Source organism: Octopus sinensis, linkage group LG8 (genome assembly GCF_006345805.1).
Source record: "Octopus sinensis linkage group LG8, ASM634580v1, whole genome shotgun sequence".
Lineage (NCBI taxonomy): Eukaryota > Metazoa > Mollusca > Cephalopoda > Octopoda > Octopodidae > Octopus > Octopus sinensis.
The window spans coordinates 92,879,844-92,898,372 of NC_043004.1; the positions used below are offsets into that span (position 1 = coordinate 92,879,844).

At 36.9% G+C, this 18,529-nt stretch overlaps 1 protein-coding gene across 1 annotated transcript in view; it reads right to left on the reverse strand.

The window, feature by feature from the left end:
- The window catches only part of LOC115215006, a 48,286-nt gene extending 34,535 nt beyond the window's left edge, over window positions 1-13,751 (reverse strand). The window contains exon 1 of the mRNA XM_029784119.2: window positions 12,991-13,751. Coding sequence (XP_029639979.1) covers window positions 12,991-13,515 — 525 coding nt within the window. The 5' untranslated portion in view covers window positions 13,516-13,751. The remainder of the gene's footprint in view (window positions 1-12,990) is intronic.
- Between the last annotated feature and the right edge of the window lie 4,778 nt (window positions 13,752-18,529).

Sequence of the window (18,529 nt, forward strand, 5' to 3'; positions counted from 1 at the left end):
ATATTGCATGAATGATAGTATTTTGAAAAGAGTTTAATATTTAATTTCATATGTATATATGTGTGAAATTAATTAATATAATTTACAATAAAACTTTCCAGTTTCATTTTAATAAAAAAAAATACCAGCTGCATCAGAGTAAAACATCTCACTATGGTTCACCTGCATTTAGCATCTCTGACCATCACTCACTCTCACTCCATTTGTTGTCTTTATTTTTCTCTATTCGCATGACTGGACTGTGAAAAAATTTGTGTTTTATTAAATGTAAGTTATTTATAGCAAACTAAGCAAATACTTAGAAACTTCTTTGTTCGACAATATGTCAAGGATATTAGATGCTTGCCTAACATGTAACATGAGTATAGTATGCACAATATCTATTGTATATGAAAACTTGTACATTTACATGATATATTCTTGTATATACACCCACCCACACATACATATAAAACAGAAAGGTAGAGGGTTGTTATGTTTAGATTGATTGAATGGAGCCATGATCAAAGGTGTGTTAGTCATTACTTGTTTTCTCTTAATCTTGATTTCAGTCTGTTTTGTTTGTTTTTAAAATAACAAGCATATTTTGAAGGCAATTTGGTCATTATAACTAGTGGGTCAATTCAAATCATCTAAGACTCTATGTGACTAGCTGTGATCTGATTTCATTAAAAATCAATACGGACGCAGGAGTGGCTGTGTGGTAAGTAGCTTACTAACCAACCACATGGTTCCGGGTTCAGTCCCACTGCGTGGCACCTTGGGCAAGTGTCTTCTGCTATAGCCCCGAGCCGACCAATACCTTGTGAGTGGATTTGGGAGACGGAAACTGAAAGAAGCCTGTCGTATATATGTATATATATATGTGTGTGTGTGTGTTTGTGTTTGTCCCCCTAGCATTGTTTGACAACCAATGCTGGTGTGTTTACGTCCCCGTCACTTAGCAGTTCGGCAAAAGAGACCGATAGAATAAGTACTGGGCTTACAAAGAATAAGTCCCGGGGTCGATTTGCTCGACTAAAGGCGGTGCTCCAGCATAGCCGCAGTCAAATGACTGAAACAAGTAAAAGAGTAAAAGAGTAAAGAGAGTTGCTTAAAACCAATGTAAGTGGTGTGGGGAAAGGTGATACATTTGTGAGTACTCAATGCTGAAGGCAAAAATTGTAGTGTTCCTCTTTTTACTTCAATGGTAATGTAAGTGACTGAAGTTTTGTTTAGCTAACTATACTAAGTATGTTACTTTTCACAGAAGCATTGTAATTCAAATGACGAGGCATTTCAAGACAACTTCATTTCAGTCATGTAGAAATAATTAGTTTACTATTTAGATATGAAAAAATATATATATATAATGTAACCTACTTAGAATAATGACAGATTTTGCCTGTGTATGGACACGTATGCTACATGGCCGTGAGGCATGAGCTGTAACTGCAAAGGACATATGAAAACTTGAAAGAAGTGAAGCCAGCATGCTCAGCTGGATACTCTCTTTACTCTTTTACTTGTTTCAGTCATTTGACTGCAGCCATGCTGGAGCACCACCTTTAGTCGAGCAAATCGACCCCAGGACTTATTCTTTGTAAGCCCAGTACTTATTCTATCAGTCTCTTTTGCCAAACCGCTAAGTGATGGGGACGTAAACACACCAGCATCAGTTGTCAAGCAATGCTAGGGGGACAAACACAGACACACAAACGCACACACACAAATACATATACATATATATACATATATACGACAGGCTTCTTTCAGTTTCCGTCTACCAAATCTACTCACAAGGCATTGGTCGGCCTGGGGATATAGCAGAAGTCATTTGCCCAAGATGCCACGCAGTAGGACTGAACCCGGAACTTTGTGGTTGGTTAGCAAGCTACTTACCACACAGCCACTCCTGCGCCTGTTAGTGTGCACATACAACAAAATGTAAATGTTTTGAGAGAGAAATTGTGTGTAAGAAGCATCAGTTGTAGTGTGCAAGGGAGAAGTCTGCACTTATATGGTCATATGAAGTGTATGGATGAGGACAGCTGCATAAAGAAATGCCAATTTCTAACTGCCAAAGAAACCTGTGGAAGCAGTAGACCTAGAAAGACATGGAAGGATGTGGTGAGAAAAGATCTTCAGTTATTAAGGAAATGAGAAAAGGTCAAGACAACTGGTAATATGCTGTACTTAAGGAGACTTCCCCAGCAAAGTAAAATCCATGTTCATGACCCTACTCCCTCCCTCACAACTCACCAATGCTCACCACTGATGTTTCTCCCCTCAGTTCTCCCTCACTTGTTCACCTGCCTACTTGTACACAATATGTCCGAGTTAAATCCCTTCCCACAATGTGTAACTCCCACTTTCCTTTCAAAATCTTGTGAACTCACCCACCTGCCCACTATATATGCCACCCTGTAACTTGAGTGTACGGTGTCTGCCTCCCTCTCTGTCACATCTTCACCATCTTCCTCACTTCCTTCTCTCCTCCATCTGCTACTCCCCTAGCTAAATATACCTATTTCTTTAATACCCACAAGGCTAAACATAGAGGGGACAAACAAGGACAGAGATAGGTATTAAGTCGATTACATCGACCCCAGTACGTAACTGGTACTTAATTTATCGACCCCAAAAGGATGAAAGGCAAAGTCAACCTTGCCGGAATTTGAACTCAGAACGTAACGGCAGACGAAATACCGCTAAGCATTTCGCCCGGCGTGCTAATGTTTCTGCCAGCTCACCACCATTAGCTCCCCTAGCTAAATATACCTGTCTCCTAGCTTCCTCTGTGTGTGTGTGTGCATGCATGTGTGTGTGTGTGCATGCGTGTGTCTGCGTGCACGTGTATGTGTGCGTGCACGTGTATGTGTGCGTGCATGCGTGTGTCTGCATGCATGTGTGTGTGTGTGTGTGCATGTGTGTGCGTGCATGCGAGTGTGTGCGTGCATGCGTGTGTGTGCATATGTATGTATACACATACACACAAATGTGTGTGTGGTGTGTGTGTAATTGTTTTTATACCACTATGAAATATGAATCAACCAATCACGTCAGAGCTAAGATCAAATGAGTGAGAACTGTCTAGAGAGAGTATATCAACTTTTCTATCTGGCAGTGTGTCATTCATAGTTAAAACAGCAATTAACCCCATGGAGGATAAGAACTTTATGAAACAACATATTTCCCATTGCTTAGTGTATGAGTTTTGAAAGAAAAGTACTGCTACAGAAGCAATGAAAAGCATTTTCTGAAGTTTATCCAGATGCTGTGAAGACTCGTACATAACAACTGCAGTTCAGAAGGTTTAAAGATGGTGATTGTGACATATCTGACAAGCCTCTTTCTGAAAGGTGACTCACTCTTAATGACGACCTTTTGAATGAGACTATTGTATTGGATTCGTGTCAAAGCACTTGAGATTTGGTGCAAAAATTTAATGTCATATTCAACTATCCACGAATATCTCAAGCAAATTGGGAAAACATGCAAAGAGGAAATTTGGGTTCCACATAAGATTATAATTGAGAACCAAACACAATGTTCCACCATCTGTAGCAGTCTTCTAACAAACCATGACTAACAGCCTGTGATTTCTGCAGTGCATTGTTATAGTTCGTCCAAGATGATATACAGTGGGACTGAAGTCAAAACTATATGGATGGGAAGTAAGCTTCTTTCTGGACAGAACAGTTACAGGACAACTTACAGTGGAAAGACAGCACATAGCATAGGAGAACGTATAGGTGGACACTGGTGAGAGCTCAAAGAGGAGAAATGCTCATCAGTGCTCTACCAACATGCTCAGTTAAAACATGGAGGCATGGATAATAATATAGATGTTAATATATTACCAACACATAGAACTGACATAACACTTAGATTACATAGTAATAGACAAACCAAGCCACACACACACACATACACACACAGATGCAAGCACATTCACAAATAAAGATACACACTACAAATAGGCACAGTGGACTAAATAGAACAGGAGGAGACACATAGGATGGAGAGTCGCTGAAGAAGTCATTGAATGTGTAATGAAAGATTACACTAAAATAACACAAAGGACACTAAAATAAGAATAATAATAAAGCTTAGGTGAAGAATGAGTACATAGTGTGTGTGGGTAATTAGCAAAATCTATGACCATCCCCATATATAATAAATGTTTCAACACAAGATTTCACATCAGGAATCTTGCAAAACAAATACATAAATGTGTGTGCATATATATATATATATTATATAAGAATTAAGATATAAACTCTAATTAGGAAATCATACTCATATATTTATACATTTGACTTAAAATGCCAATACATATATTAATACATATCAACACATATGAATATTTTTTTTAATATTTATAAAATATAAATATGCATAAAAAATATGTGTAAATAAAACCCATGTAGGATACGTATAGATCTGAAAAATGCTCTCTCCATCTATTCAGTGTTTCAGGAGGATTTAATAACCTCATTTCCATCTTTTGACTTCAAGGGAACATATGATGAAGATTGCAGTCCAAAGCTTTCCCCCAATAAACTATAAAACCTTTTCATGTCTTTCATGCCATAAGCCACCTATACTTCCTCAGACAAATTTCTTCACCAAGTGTCTTTAAGCTTTCTGAGACTTGTACAACTTTTCTAGTTGCACTTTGTTCTTAACGTTTGGGTCAAGAAACTTTTCATGAGTGGACCTTTTTGTTGCTAAAAAGCACATTTATCACTAAATTGGAATCAAACCTGTCTCGGTGTTGTCTCCTCCTAAAACCTAACACCTCTGATCCCATTTTATATATTCCATCCTAAAAAGATTGCCATGAACCTTCATAATGAACATTGCTGCATCTCTCCTGAAATAACTGCAAAATTTGTTGTTTTAGCTGCTCTACATCAATTCTCTTTGGTACTCGTACACCTGCACTATAAATTTTCTTGCAGACCCTGAACTTGAACTTGGCCCTAACCATCTTATAATCAGTATCATAATCAGCACTTCACAATACTCTGAGACTGCACAAATCTTGTAAGTCTGCTTTCTCAGTTAATACAAAGTCAATCATGCGACCTTGCTTTGATCTTGGGTAAATCCAGGTAACTTTATGTTTCAGCTTTTGATGAAAGAAAGTATTCCCAACAACCAACCCTAGCTCAGAGCACATTTGTAGCAGATGCAACGTATTATTGTTCACTTTTTCTATTCTGTAATGCCCAAGCACATTCCAAGCACCATAGTCTCTACCAACACGTACATTAAAGTTACCAAGCACAGCCAATTTCTCATTCAAAGGGACTAACAGAATACTTTCTCTAAGCTCCACACAAAATGCATGGATATTTTTCTCACTAGCTGAAAGTGTCGGAACATAATGGAGAAAACAGTTACAAAATATCCACAAGAAACAGGGATTCAGAGTTTCCTTATGTGTTTATTTATGCTTTGTGGTTGTTCTAGGTCTTTTAGCAAATCACTTCTAATTGCAAACCCAACACCACCTTCCCTTTTCTCTCCCTTCAGCTTCCCAACCCAGAATAATGTGAAATTTGCTGCTCTTTCAACAACATCTTGTTTCAGAAAGAGCTGCAATATCAACATTAATATGCCTTAGTTCCTTAGGTATTAGAGCTGTTCTTCTTTCAGGTTTATCTGCTCGATCTAAAAGGTTTCTCACATTCCAACAGGCCAGGTTAAGAGAAACTTTATTCCTTGCATACTTGTTATCATCATTTATATCAACTCTTTGTTCATTCCTGCTAAATTGAACCACCATTAGCTGCAGTAAACTAACTAGCAGAGAAAGGACAGTCAATTTTTAGTGTACCTTTTCTAGCACCTTCACAGTATATCCAGATGAACAGTGTTCTCTTTAAAGAGACTGCTCAGATTCTCCACCGAAAACAGTTCCTATCCCTGAAAACATGTTAGCAATGTTAAGATAAGAGCCCTGCCGCCTTATGTGCAAATTTGTAATTGTATGCTTCCAATTGGTCAAGTCTGCTTACATTGCCATGCCTCTATTTCCATAGGACTTTTGAAAAATGATGATTGTACAATGATGGTGTTTTGTCAGGGACATCTGTACTTCATTGGATTTCAGTGACAAATGCTTGTGCAACACTTTTGCTACTCTCTCGGTCAAAATAGTAGATTCTAGAGACAAACAAAGCAAGATGACTAGAACTAAGTTGACTGCAGGTTTTATATTGGGATACCTTCTCCTAGGCTTTTCCTCAAACGGAGACTGCAAGCAAGCAGTGGTAAGTCAATTTGAATTCAGAGTTTTATTCTCCAATACAAATCATGGCTTTATTTCAAAACAGGAGCCCAGTCTGCCTCCATCAAGTGTCATGGCTTTGATAGTGCAACCAATTAAGAGACTATCATTATTATGACCTGGCTTTAGGTCAGAGTGTCCTTCTCCTAGAAGAGTTGCCTTCACCACAGCTAATCAGCCTCATCTACCCACCGACACACACACACAGAAAAAATATATACATACAGGGGTTGGACAAAATAATGGAAACACTTTAAAATTTCAAACAAATATATTTTAATATGGGATAGGACAGCTTTTGGCAGTAATTACAGCTTGAATTCAACAAGGTATGGACTCGTACAAAGTTTGAAATGTTTCCAAAGGAATTTTTGTCCATTCTTCAGCTAAAACAGTCTCCAGTTCTTGTAGCGATGATGGTGGAGGATATTGACTCCTTACTTTTTTTTTTCTAAAATGCACCATAAATGTTCAGTAATATTGAGATCTGGGGACTGTGTTGGCCAAATAGGATGTTCAACTTCACTAGAATGTTCCTCATGCTATGCAGCAACAACTTGAGGTATGTGAATTGGTGCATTATCATCTTGAAAGATTGTGTTTCCCTCTGGAAACAGGTCCACAACCATAGGATGAATTTGATCAAATAAAATGCTTAAATAGTCTTGACTATTAATTCTGCCATGAAGGGAAACCATTGGGCCGGTGGATTTCCAAGATATAGCCCCCTAGATCATTACAGATCCTCCTCCATGTTTAACAGTTGGAAGAAGGCAATCTGGGTCAAATGCTTCTTTTGGCTGTCTCCACACATATACTTGGCCGGTGGTTGGAAATAGGGTAAAGGATGACTTATCTGAGAAAATAACATTCTTCCACTGCTCTAGGGACCAATTCTGTAGAATTTTACTCCACTCTAAACACTTTGCAAAGTTTGTTTTTGAAAGTAGTGGTTTTCTGATTGCAACCCTCAAATGAAATCCGGCTTTGTGCAGCTCCCAGCAAACAGTTTTCATGGAACTGGGTTCTCAATGTGGTCATTAGGCTCTACAGCAATTTTTGGAGCTGTACTTTTCTGATCCATTCTAACAATTTGTGTAAGAGTCCGACAGTCCCTATCTGCCTTCCAGAGTTTTGTTTCACCGAAGAAGTTTTTCCCTCTTTTTCAAAGTGTGTCATTACTTTTGTGACAGTATTTCTTGATACACAAAACATTTCGACTGCTTTTGTTATGCTAGCGCCTGCCATACGAGCACCAACAATTTAACCTCTTTGAAAGTTCAATAGATCTGTCATTTTAATGAATTTTAATTACCGTTTTCTGATGATATCTGCAAAGAAACAGCAATTTTAGCAAAACATATTAAGCAACACTAATAATAAATCAAAAAATATAAAAAATAAACAAGCTTTTGATGGTTTTATAGATATTTCAAAATTATGATGCTATGTTGTTAGGTGTTTCCATTATTTTGTCCAACTCCTGTATCTATACATAAAAAAAAAGATATAAAATTTGAAATTTTTACAATTCAAAAGGTTTGTTTTAACTAAAAAATAAATAAACTCAAAATTAAGAATGTAAATAAAATAAAAATGATATATAAATATATATATGTAAATATATAGAAAGATATATAAAAAAAGATATATAAAAATATATATAAATATATAACGCATATGTACAAATACATACACAACTATTTATACTTAATGTTGGCTGACTGTTGATTACACATGAGTTCTTCCACCCTTTAACAGGCCTTACATTTCATCTTGCAAGATATCCAACAATCACCCTCCTCACCAAGTAAGCTTGGTGGGGTTACCAATTTAGTCGCCAATGACCTGACCATGCAACAGGTTGTACTGGGTTACGTGTTAGCTGTAGCGCTCAAGATATATATATATATATATCACCTTCCCGAGTGTCAAACTAATACACCTGCTTGTTGTTTAGTCACCTGTCTTCGTCTTTTCTTTTACTATATATTTCAACTATATATATATATATATATGCTTGCATTGGATGGTACAGTCGTGGTTATTATTATTATTATTAATATTAATATTAATATTCATTTTATTGACATTTTGTGTAATGACACATTTTAATAGATTGGACTGTTCAATATATATGCCTGCTTTAAATGTGAATGTACAAGTTGTGGTTCCTTGATGTTGGTTATAGAACTGTGGAGTTCAATATGGAACATTATTGTGTTTGTTAATGTATATTGATCTATATTGTATTATTGTGTATATATATATATGTAAGAATATGAGTGTGTATGCACACATATTTATATTTATATGTAAATTTTTTTCATATTTGCATTAAATTCTCTGAAGAGGCCGTGAGACATTCTTGTTAATGTCTCATTTATACCTGCTTTATATGGCTAATAGGTTAAATGGGACATACCTGTCTTCACGGCCGAAACAGCTGTCAGCTGCAATGTAAATGTATTTCTATTTCTATGTCTTGTTATATTTTTACTATATTAATGTATAATACCATTGCTATTGTGTAATGGTTTAATAAAGTATTGATTGAGTATTATCTGATGGTTGATGATTGATTTAGATATATTTCTCCATTTTCTCATTTTGTATATATATATATATATGTGAATGGAAGAAATGAAGAGAAAGCTGCAATAAGGTATCCTTATTCAATCAGAATTTGGAAATTTGTGGCCTTTGAAACATGTGTAGAATGTAATAAAAGGAATTCTGTAGAATCTTCGTTCAGCTCCATTTCTTCCATTCACTAATTATATTAAACTTCAATTATCCGCGCCAACGCACGGTTGCAACACCCTATGGTCATAACTCCAACCGTGTTTTTTCTGCTGTGATTTTTGCTACCCAGGTATCGGTTAAACTTTTGAATAATCCGTAACAAGATAATTCATCTTTCCATTTCAACAAACATATATATATATATGTATATATTTGTATGTATGTATATAAAGTTAATCCAAACATGAAAGCACAAAAAAACACAACAACGCGAGGACATGGAACAAATATAGTATTATTGGATGCTCAGGAAAGAAGGAGGGTTTAACGTTTCAAGCAGAGCTCTTCGGCGGAAACATAGGAGAAGGAAAGATCCAGAGAAGAGAAGACAGAGTAAAAAAAATCGCCAACGGTACACATGCGGTTACGTTTTGAGTGTATCTCTTATTATAAAAGGCAGATTTTATCTGCCTCCCTTTGGGAGTTATACAAATCTACAATATAGGATTTCTTCAATTACAATTTACCTAGCATTTTCAAGAGTACAATGCATCGCGTCATGCCAGGTCCAGTTTTTAAAATTTAAACTCCAATTAAGCAAAATTTACAGAAAACTCACATTCTGGTGTGTGTGTCAAATGCTTTTCTTAGTCTGGTTTATACCACACGCAAACGCACACACACAGTGGGCAACGAATAAAATGAAAGTAATTCACTTACTGTAGTGAGTGATTCTTTCACTCTGCCTCCCACTTCCTCTTTCCACACATAGACACGCAAATATATAAATAAAATTGTAAGCTAACATGCGTGTGTGTGAGTGTGTGTGTGTGTGTGTGTGCACGCGTGTGTGTGTGTGAGGGTGCGTGTGTGTGTGTGTGTGTGTGCGTGTGCGTGAGTGTGTGACAGGAAAGTTTTTTACGACGAATATAAGACCTATATCCAAGTAGCAGAAAGATAAGACAGTAAGGTGTGATTTGAGGGAGATTTGGCTGCTATTTCTACCATGTCTAGCTGCCATGTAGGGGTCTCCCTCATAGGCTCATACATACATATATACATAGATAAGACAGTAAGGTGTGATTTGGGGGAAATTTGGCTGCTATTTCTACCAGGTCTAGCTACCATGTAGAGGTCCCCCTCATTGGCTCATATATATATACATACATAAGACAGTAAGGTGTGATTTGAGGGAGATTTGGCTGCTGTTTCTACCAGGTCTGTTAGGCCTTCTCATGTAAACTCAAGCTTTCTCATGCCTTGAACATAAGACCAAAGCAGAGAATGTATTCTTTTATTCTTCTGCTTTTTCCAGCCATTGGTCTGTGGCCATGCTGGGGCAATGCCTTGAAGAATTGTAGTTTAATGAATCGACTCCAGTTTTATTTTTGTAAGCATTGTACTTATTCTATCTGTTTCCTTTGTCAAACCACTAGGTGACAGGGATGTAAACAAACCAACATTCGTTGTCAAGCAGTGGTGGAGGACAATCACAAGCACAGACACGCACACACACACATACATGCATACACATATATACACATACATACATACATACATATATATGTGTGTATATATATATTGCAGCGTGGAAGGTGTTTGTAAGCCATTTAAGAAACACACAAAAACCGTTACATTCACTTCAACATTTAAATTTAATTTGCCAAAATATTTTCGTCGCTTTGAGATCGCCACCTGTTCACTGACAAAAATATCGTGCTAACAGGTCGCGGTCTCAAAGCGACGAAAATATTTTGACAAATTAAATTTAAATGTTGAAGTGAATCTAACGGTTTTTGTGTGTTTCTTAAATGGCTTATAAACACCTTCAACGCTGCAACTGTTTTCGTTCCAGCACACGATCTCAGATCAAGTCACTTGCTATGCAAGTACATCTCTGTAACTATATATATATTATATATATTATATATATATATATATATATATATTTGTATGTATGTATGTATATAAAGTTAATCCAAACATGAAAGCACAAAAAAACACAACAACGCGAGGACATGGAACAAATATAGTATTATTGGATGCTCAGGAAAGAAGGAGGGTTTAACATTTCAAGCAGAGCTCTTCGGCGGAAACATAGGAGAAGGAAAGATCCATATGTATGTATGTATGTATGTATGTATGTATGTATGTATGTATGTATATATATATATATATATATATATATATATATATATATATATATATATTATAATAAATTAGAGACAAAACCACTATTATGCAAATCAAACAAAGAAAGACTTAAGCCAATACATAAAATAATTTATATAAATTAAAATTTAACAAATGTATAACCACTACGATCGTTTCATGTCAGCACATCTATGAAGTTATGACTTCATAGTTTATAACTCGCTAAGAAGGTTTAGAAACCACCTGAAGAATGTCTAAGATGTGCTGACATGAAACGATCGTAGTGGTTATACATTTGTTAAATTTTAATTTATATAAATTATTTTATGTATTGGCTTAAGTCTTTCTTTGTTTGATTTGCATAATAGTGGTTTTGTCTCTAATTTATTATAATATAATATTTTACTATAAATTGGATTCAATCTTAAATCTGATTTTTCCTTGTAAATTTGGATTTATTCCCTAATATTTATTATTATATATATATATATATAATGTGTGTGTATATATATATGTGTGTGTGTGTGTGTGTGTGTGTGTATATATATATAATATATATATATATATATATATATATTATAATAAATTAGAGACAAAACCACTATTATGCAAATCAAACAAAGAAAGACTTAAGCCAATACATAAAATAATTTATATAAATTAAAATTTAACAAATGTATAACCACTACGATCGTTTCATGTCAGCACATCTATGAAGTTATGACTTCATAGTTTATAACTCGCTAAGAAGGTTTAGAAACCACCTGAAGAATGTCTAAGATGTGCTGACATGAAACGATCGTAGTGGTTATACATTTGTTAAATTTTAATTTATATAAATTATTTTATGTATTGGCTTAAGTCTTTCTTTGTTTGATTTGCATAATAGTGGTTTTGTCTAATTTATTATAATATAATATTTTACTATAAATTGGATTCAATCTTAAATCTGATTTTTCCTTGTAAATTTGGATTTATTCCCTAATATTTATTATTATATATATATATATATAATGTGTGTGTATATATATATGTGTGTGTGTGTGTGTGTGTGTGTGTATATATATATAAATATATATATATATATAGATAGATAGATAGATAGTAGATAGGTACAGGCGTGGCTGTGGGGTAAGAAGCTTGCTTCCCAACCACATGGTTCCAGGTTCAGTTCCACTGCATAGCACCTTGAGCAAGTGTCTTCTAGTACAGCCTCGAGCAAACCAAAGCCTTGTGAGTGGATTTGGTAGAGAGAAACTGAAAGACGCCTGTTGTGTATATATATATGTGTGTGTATGTATATATTTGTGTGTGTACATGTGTGTGTCTTTGTCTGTGTTTGTCCCCACCACCATTGCTTGACAACTGATGTTGGTGTGTTTACATCCCCGTAACTTAGCAATTTGGCAAAAATGACCAATAAAATAAGAACTAGGCTTACAAAGAATAAGTCCTGGGGTTTATTTCTTTAAGGTGGTGCTCCAGCATAGCCACAGTTAAATGAATGAAACAAATGAAAGAATAAAAGAACAGACTACACACACACACACACACACATTTTTGCCATCTGAGTAGACTGGAGTTATATCAAAGGAAGTGTTTTGCTCAACAACACAACAAATTGCCTGGTCCAAGAATTGAAACCATAATCTTGAAATCATAAGTGCAACTCACTAAGCCACACACCTTCACTGTATGAATATAAGTATCTATATTTATATGTCAGCATATATAGACATATCGTCATGCACCTGTTGGAGTTTGGTGTCAAAAACTTAAGGTCTACCAAAAAGAAAAAATATTTCTCTTACCGTTTCAGGAGTTTCCTTAGGGATAAAATCCAGCATTTCATGTCCAGGTTCTTCTATAGGTGTTACTTGGAATCTATTCTGTGGTTTTGCTATTTGACCTTGAGAATTTGCACCCAGCTGAGGTGGCACCTTACTCAAGTTACCTAATACGGAACTTGAGAGAGCCATTGTTTTATTGTTATCCTGACCTTTAATGTCCAAACCACTGATTTTGATTTGCATGTCAACATCATCGTTTCCTGTCAATCTGCTGTACTCCTGATCCAAAACATCAATATTGTTAGAAACCAGAGTTGTAATAGTGTTGTCATTGCTTGATTTTGGAGAGCCAATTTTGGGTGTTTCACAAAGCTTTGTGGAAGAAACATTATTATTAAAAGAACGAGTGGTGTTATCCCCTAATAATAAATCAGAGTTAGGTGTGGTTTCTAACAACAGCTCAGAACTTGATGAAGTGCTCCGTTCAAGTTTTGACAAACATGATTCTTGCTTTGGCAATTTAATAACGAAAAATGTAGCTGCCATTATGAGAAAATCACAGCTTAAAAAGCTAAAAACTGAGTACTGTTGTTTGTAAATATATTCTAAAAAGTCAAAACGATAGACTGGTCAAGTATCATATAATAGTGTTACAAGAAGTTGGCCTGTGTACAATTCATCTATGAACAAACTAAAGCGTTACTAACACACTGTTACACCTTTCTACCTCTTTCATTTTCTCTCTTCCATTGTTCTGCCCCACCTCTCTGTCTTTCTCTCTCATCCATTCTGTCCTGCCCACTCTCTCTCACTCTCTTATTCATTCTGTTCCACCCACTTTCTCTCTCATTTATTCTGTCCCACCCACTTACTCATCCACTTTATCTCACCTACTTGATCACACATATACATTCTCTCTTTCTCTTTTATATTGGTTTTACATAGAATGAATTCAATATGTGTCCTACCAGACATGCTCAGAGAGTGATACTAAAACAACCAATGGAGTGAGAGTGAGTGGTGGTCAGAGGTGTTAAAAGTAGGTGAACTGTTAAGAGCTCTGGAGTCACCAGTCTTTTAACTTGAATGTAAAATATTTTTCGTAAACTATATCAGCTTTACATACATAGACACCACACACAGACACATTTAACCTGACATACAATAAAATGCATTGCGTTTCTTGTGGGTCATGCCCATAGAGGGAAAATAAAGGACAAAGGTAATGAGAGAGAGAAGGTGCAAGGAGAAGTATAAAAAAAAAAGAGAGTGAATGAGTGAGTGAGTGAGCAGCATATCAACAACTGGAGCAGAAAGTTATTATGATAACAATAAAACTGCAAGTTTTTGTCATTTACAAACAAAATAAAAAAAAAATGTATATGATAACAAGTCCTCCTATATGATAACAAGTCCTCGCAAGTAACCGAACCATCCAATCGTGGCCGTTGCCAGCGCCGCCCCGACTGGCCTCTGTGTCGGTGGCACGTAAAAAGTACCATCCGTTCGTGGCCGTTGCCAGCCTCGCCTGGCCCCCGTGCAGGTGGCACATAAACAGCACCATCCGTCCGTGGCCGTTTGCCAGCTCTGTCTGGCACCTGTGTGGGTGGCACGTAAAAAGCACCCACTACACTCACGGAGTGGTTGGCGTTAGGAAGTGCATCCAGCCGTAGTAACACTGCCAGATCAGACTGGGCCTGGTGCAGCCTTCTGGCTTCACAGACCCCAGTTGAACCATCCAACCCATGCTACCATGGAAAGCGGACGCTAAACGATGATGATGATGATGATGATGATGATGAATTTGTTTTGCAAAATTCCTGATGTGGAATTGTGTGTTGAAACAGGTATTGCGATGGTCATTTTTTTCTTGTTAAATAAGTATATGCACTATATATTCATTCTTCACTTGTTTATTGTTCTTATTCTATGTCCATTGTCTGAAATCTTTTGTCACACACCTGTGACCTCATCAGCAACTCTCCATCCCACATGTCTCCTCCTGTTCTGTTTAGCTCATTTTCTCTTCCTATGGTGTATATCCTTAGCTGCACATTCATTTGCTCTATATCTGTGTGTGTGTGTGTGTGTGTGTGTGTGTGTGTGCATATGTATGTACATGTTTCTATGTCTTTTGTATGTACTCTCAATATATGGATGATTTGAACATAGTGGCTAAAGCACCCCCACAAGACAGTGTCTCTGAACTATAAGCTAGCACTATGGAGAGCATCCACCAAATAGCTAACTCCATTAAGGTAACAGCAGATTATGTTAGCAAGCAACCTAACTACAGGCTTCTGATCTTAGACACGAAACTCTGGCAGGAAGCTAAGAATGATAAGGTCCAGATCCTTCATTCCCTCTATGCCAAAGCCATGGCCTCTAAATACCTGGCTCACAAGAACACAACTATTGCAGACAATGCCAAGTTCAATATCCTAAGAGCAGACTTGGTAAGAGTGATGAGAAATGTGTCCTGTCATGTAACCCAACAGAATTGGAAAGACACATACAACACTTCAACCACTGCATGCAGTTCTCTGGCTGCAGCCAAATGGACAGCATTAAAGTGAACAAAGGAGCCTGGGTTAAGTACAATGTCATTTTAGAGAATGATGCAAATGGAATCTGTTTGCTATACAGCAGTAAATGCTCTGGAACAGCATAGAAAGAACCAAAAGGAAGATAGGTAAAGCCTACTCATGGTATGACAACCAAAAATACCAGAGTGTCATGTTCGTTGATGTTATCCCTGGTGGCAAACTAGTGTGTCTTTTTAGGAAAGCACTAGATAGAGTAAATCTATGGATTAAAGTAGCAGAAAGGTCAGGAACTCCCATAAAATCCTTGATCTGTAAAACATAACCATTCAATAGGTCCCCATGTACAGAGAATAACTGTATAGTATGTAGGATGAACCCACAAATTAACTGTAAGATTAGGAATGTAGTCTATAGAACATTCCTTCTATGTAGTTATAGAAGGACGGTGTTCGTATTTATTGCCATTGTAGTAGTAGGATTCATAGAAGTTTTGTGGGAATATTGAATTCACAAGCGGTCCCTGACATCCTGCATGCATATCCCAAGTAGTGGGATGCCCTGTTTGCCGTGGAGTCTCCACAGACGCAGGGACAGAACAACCTCGAAGCCGCCAGTTGCTGATCAGACGCCTCTTGGAATTTTCACTAGAACCCCGTTGGCAAGGCTGCGGCCCTAATACCGTTCGGTGCTAGACCAATCCGCCTTGGGTGGCCCTACCAGGAACCGAAGTTCCCGACGGCATAGCTCTGACACTGCCCGTTTACACCACCCTACTGCTTTGAGGAGGGGTTGGACTTTAGAGTAGCCGGCTCAACCCACCCTGGGTGAATGCCATCACAAGTACAAGTAAATATAGAAGGACGGTGCAGAACAAGACAACTTACAATGGGGAGAGGGCATGTAGCAAGCAAACAGCAAAATATATAAACCTATACACACATACTTAAGATGACAAGGAGAAAAAAGAGAGAGAGATTAATAAGAACATAAATAAATGAATAAAAGATATGGATGCAAACAGTATAGTGAGCAAACCCATATGCATACATTGCCAGTGGCACGTAAAAACCACCCGCTACTCTCACAGAGTGGTTGGCATTAGGAAGGGCATCCAGCTGTAGAAACACTGCCAGATCAGACTGGAGCCTGGTGCAGCCTCCTGGCTTCCCAGACCCCAGTCGAACCGTCCAACCCATGCTAACATGGAAAGCGGACATTAAATGATGATGATGATGATACACATACAAAAGACATAGTGATGCGTACGTGCACATATGCATGCACAAACACACAGATACAGACACAAATGCATGTGCAAGGGTATACACCATAGATAGACAGAATGGATTGACCAGAACAGGAAACACTTGTGATGGAGAGTCACTGAAGAGGTCACAAGTGTGTGACTAAGATTTCAGACAATGGACATAGAATAAGAACAATAGACAAGTGAAGAATATATTGTGCACATACATTTATGCAGACACACAAACACACACACACACACCTACACATGCAAACACAACACATTTTACCCTTTAAAACATCAAATTTGTTATTCACTGATGCAACTCAACCTACATATTTCTTGGTTAACTCTAGTTCATTTCTCATCAATGTTTACAAAAGCCATTAATATATATATATTACTGGTATCAGTCATTCCACTTTGATTATGCTAGAGTTTTGTCTTCAACTGTTTCAGACTGAGTTATTTTATTGATCTCTGTTTATTGAAAGGTTAGGTTATTGTTTTTGGACAAAAAGAGGACATAACTTGACATAGCAATTTACACTGGTAGACATAATCACAGTATATATAAACCCACAATTGGTCAGTTAAAGTTTAGACAGTGTTACATGACAACTTGCTGGGGCTGCTTGCTGGAGCCTAGCAGCAGGTATTTAAAGGGAAATTTGACAAGACAGTCAGTCGCCCGCTGACACTCGTTGATGCTACATCGAAGAGGCCAGGGAACAGAAGAAAAAAGGAGAAAGAAGGAGAAAGAAGACATGCACTCAACACCAGAGCTGAAGACACCTCCGAAAGGATGGGGCCCCGTCAGTCAAAATGGTAGAGGAGTAGGGGCCAAAACCGGATATGGTTCGTCCTGATGATGTCTAGAGCTAACTGGATCCTATAAAGGAGCTGTTGTGGTAGCAGACCACGAAACATGGTTGAAATTCCGACAATAGGCTTCAATACTAATAAGGCATTGGTCAATCCAGTGCAGACAGGTGACACTTGTGCAATGTGCTGCACAGTAGGAGCAAATTCATCACCAGGTAATTGTAAAGTAAACTTCTTAACCAGACTGCAATGCCTGCATATATAATACATTTGTGAATCAATTCAACATTGGACTGATCGGTTGTAATGACTGGTACCAGTTAACATAAATACCCTTATACCCCATCACCTACTCATATTCACAGTTTTCATTTCATCATAATAAACTAACAACGAAATGTTGCTTGTAAATTGCACTTCTCACATTTGAAGGATGTGGGAAATGCTAATAAAATAACATTCCAAAATAAAATGAATTTTTGTTTTTATTCCAAAAAGCCTGTTATTTCTCTTCTTCACAAAGAAATTCACATTTTATCTTTACTCTTTGTTGTTATTGATGTTTAATGCCAGGGTCAGCCTTGATCTACAAGGCTTTCTATGTACATATATATGTGTGTGTGCATATATATATTATATATAATATATAATACATATGCATATATGTGTGTATGTATATATATATATGGCAAAAATTTAGATTCGAATGAAAACGTAATTTATAAATACACGATAATAACTTCTAACAATAGCTTTCTTTATTTCGGATGTTCGGTGGATCTTAAAAGACGTCTTAAGAATCATTTTTCCTCTTTTAGACTCAAACATAAGGCAGGTTGCACAACACAATCTAGCAAAATTTGGGAACTAAAAACAAAAAATATAGTATTCAACCTAAAATGGGATATAGTTAGAAGGGCAAAACCTTATAGAAATAGTAGGG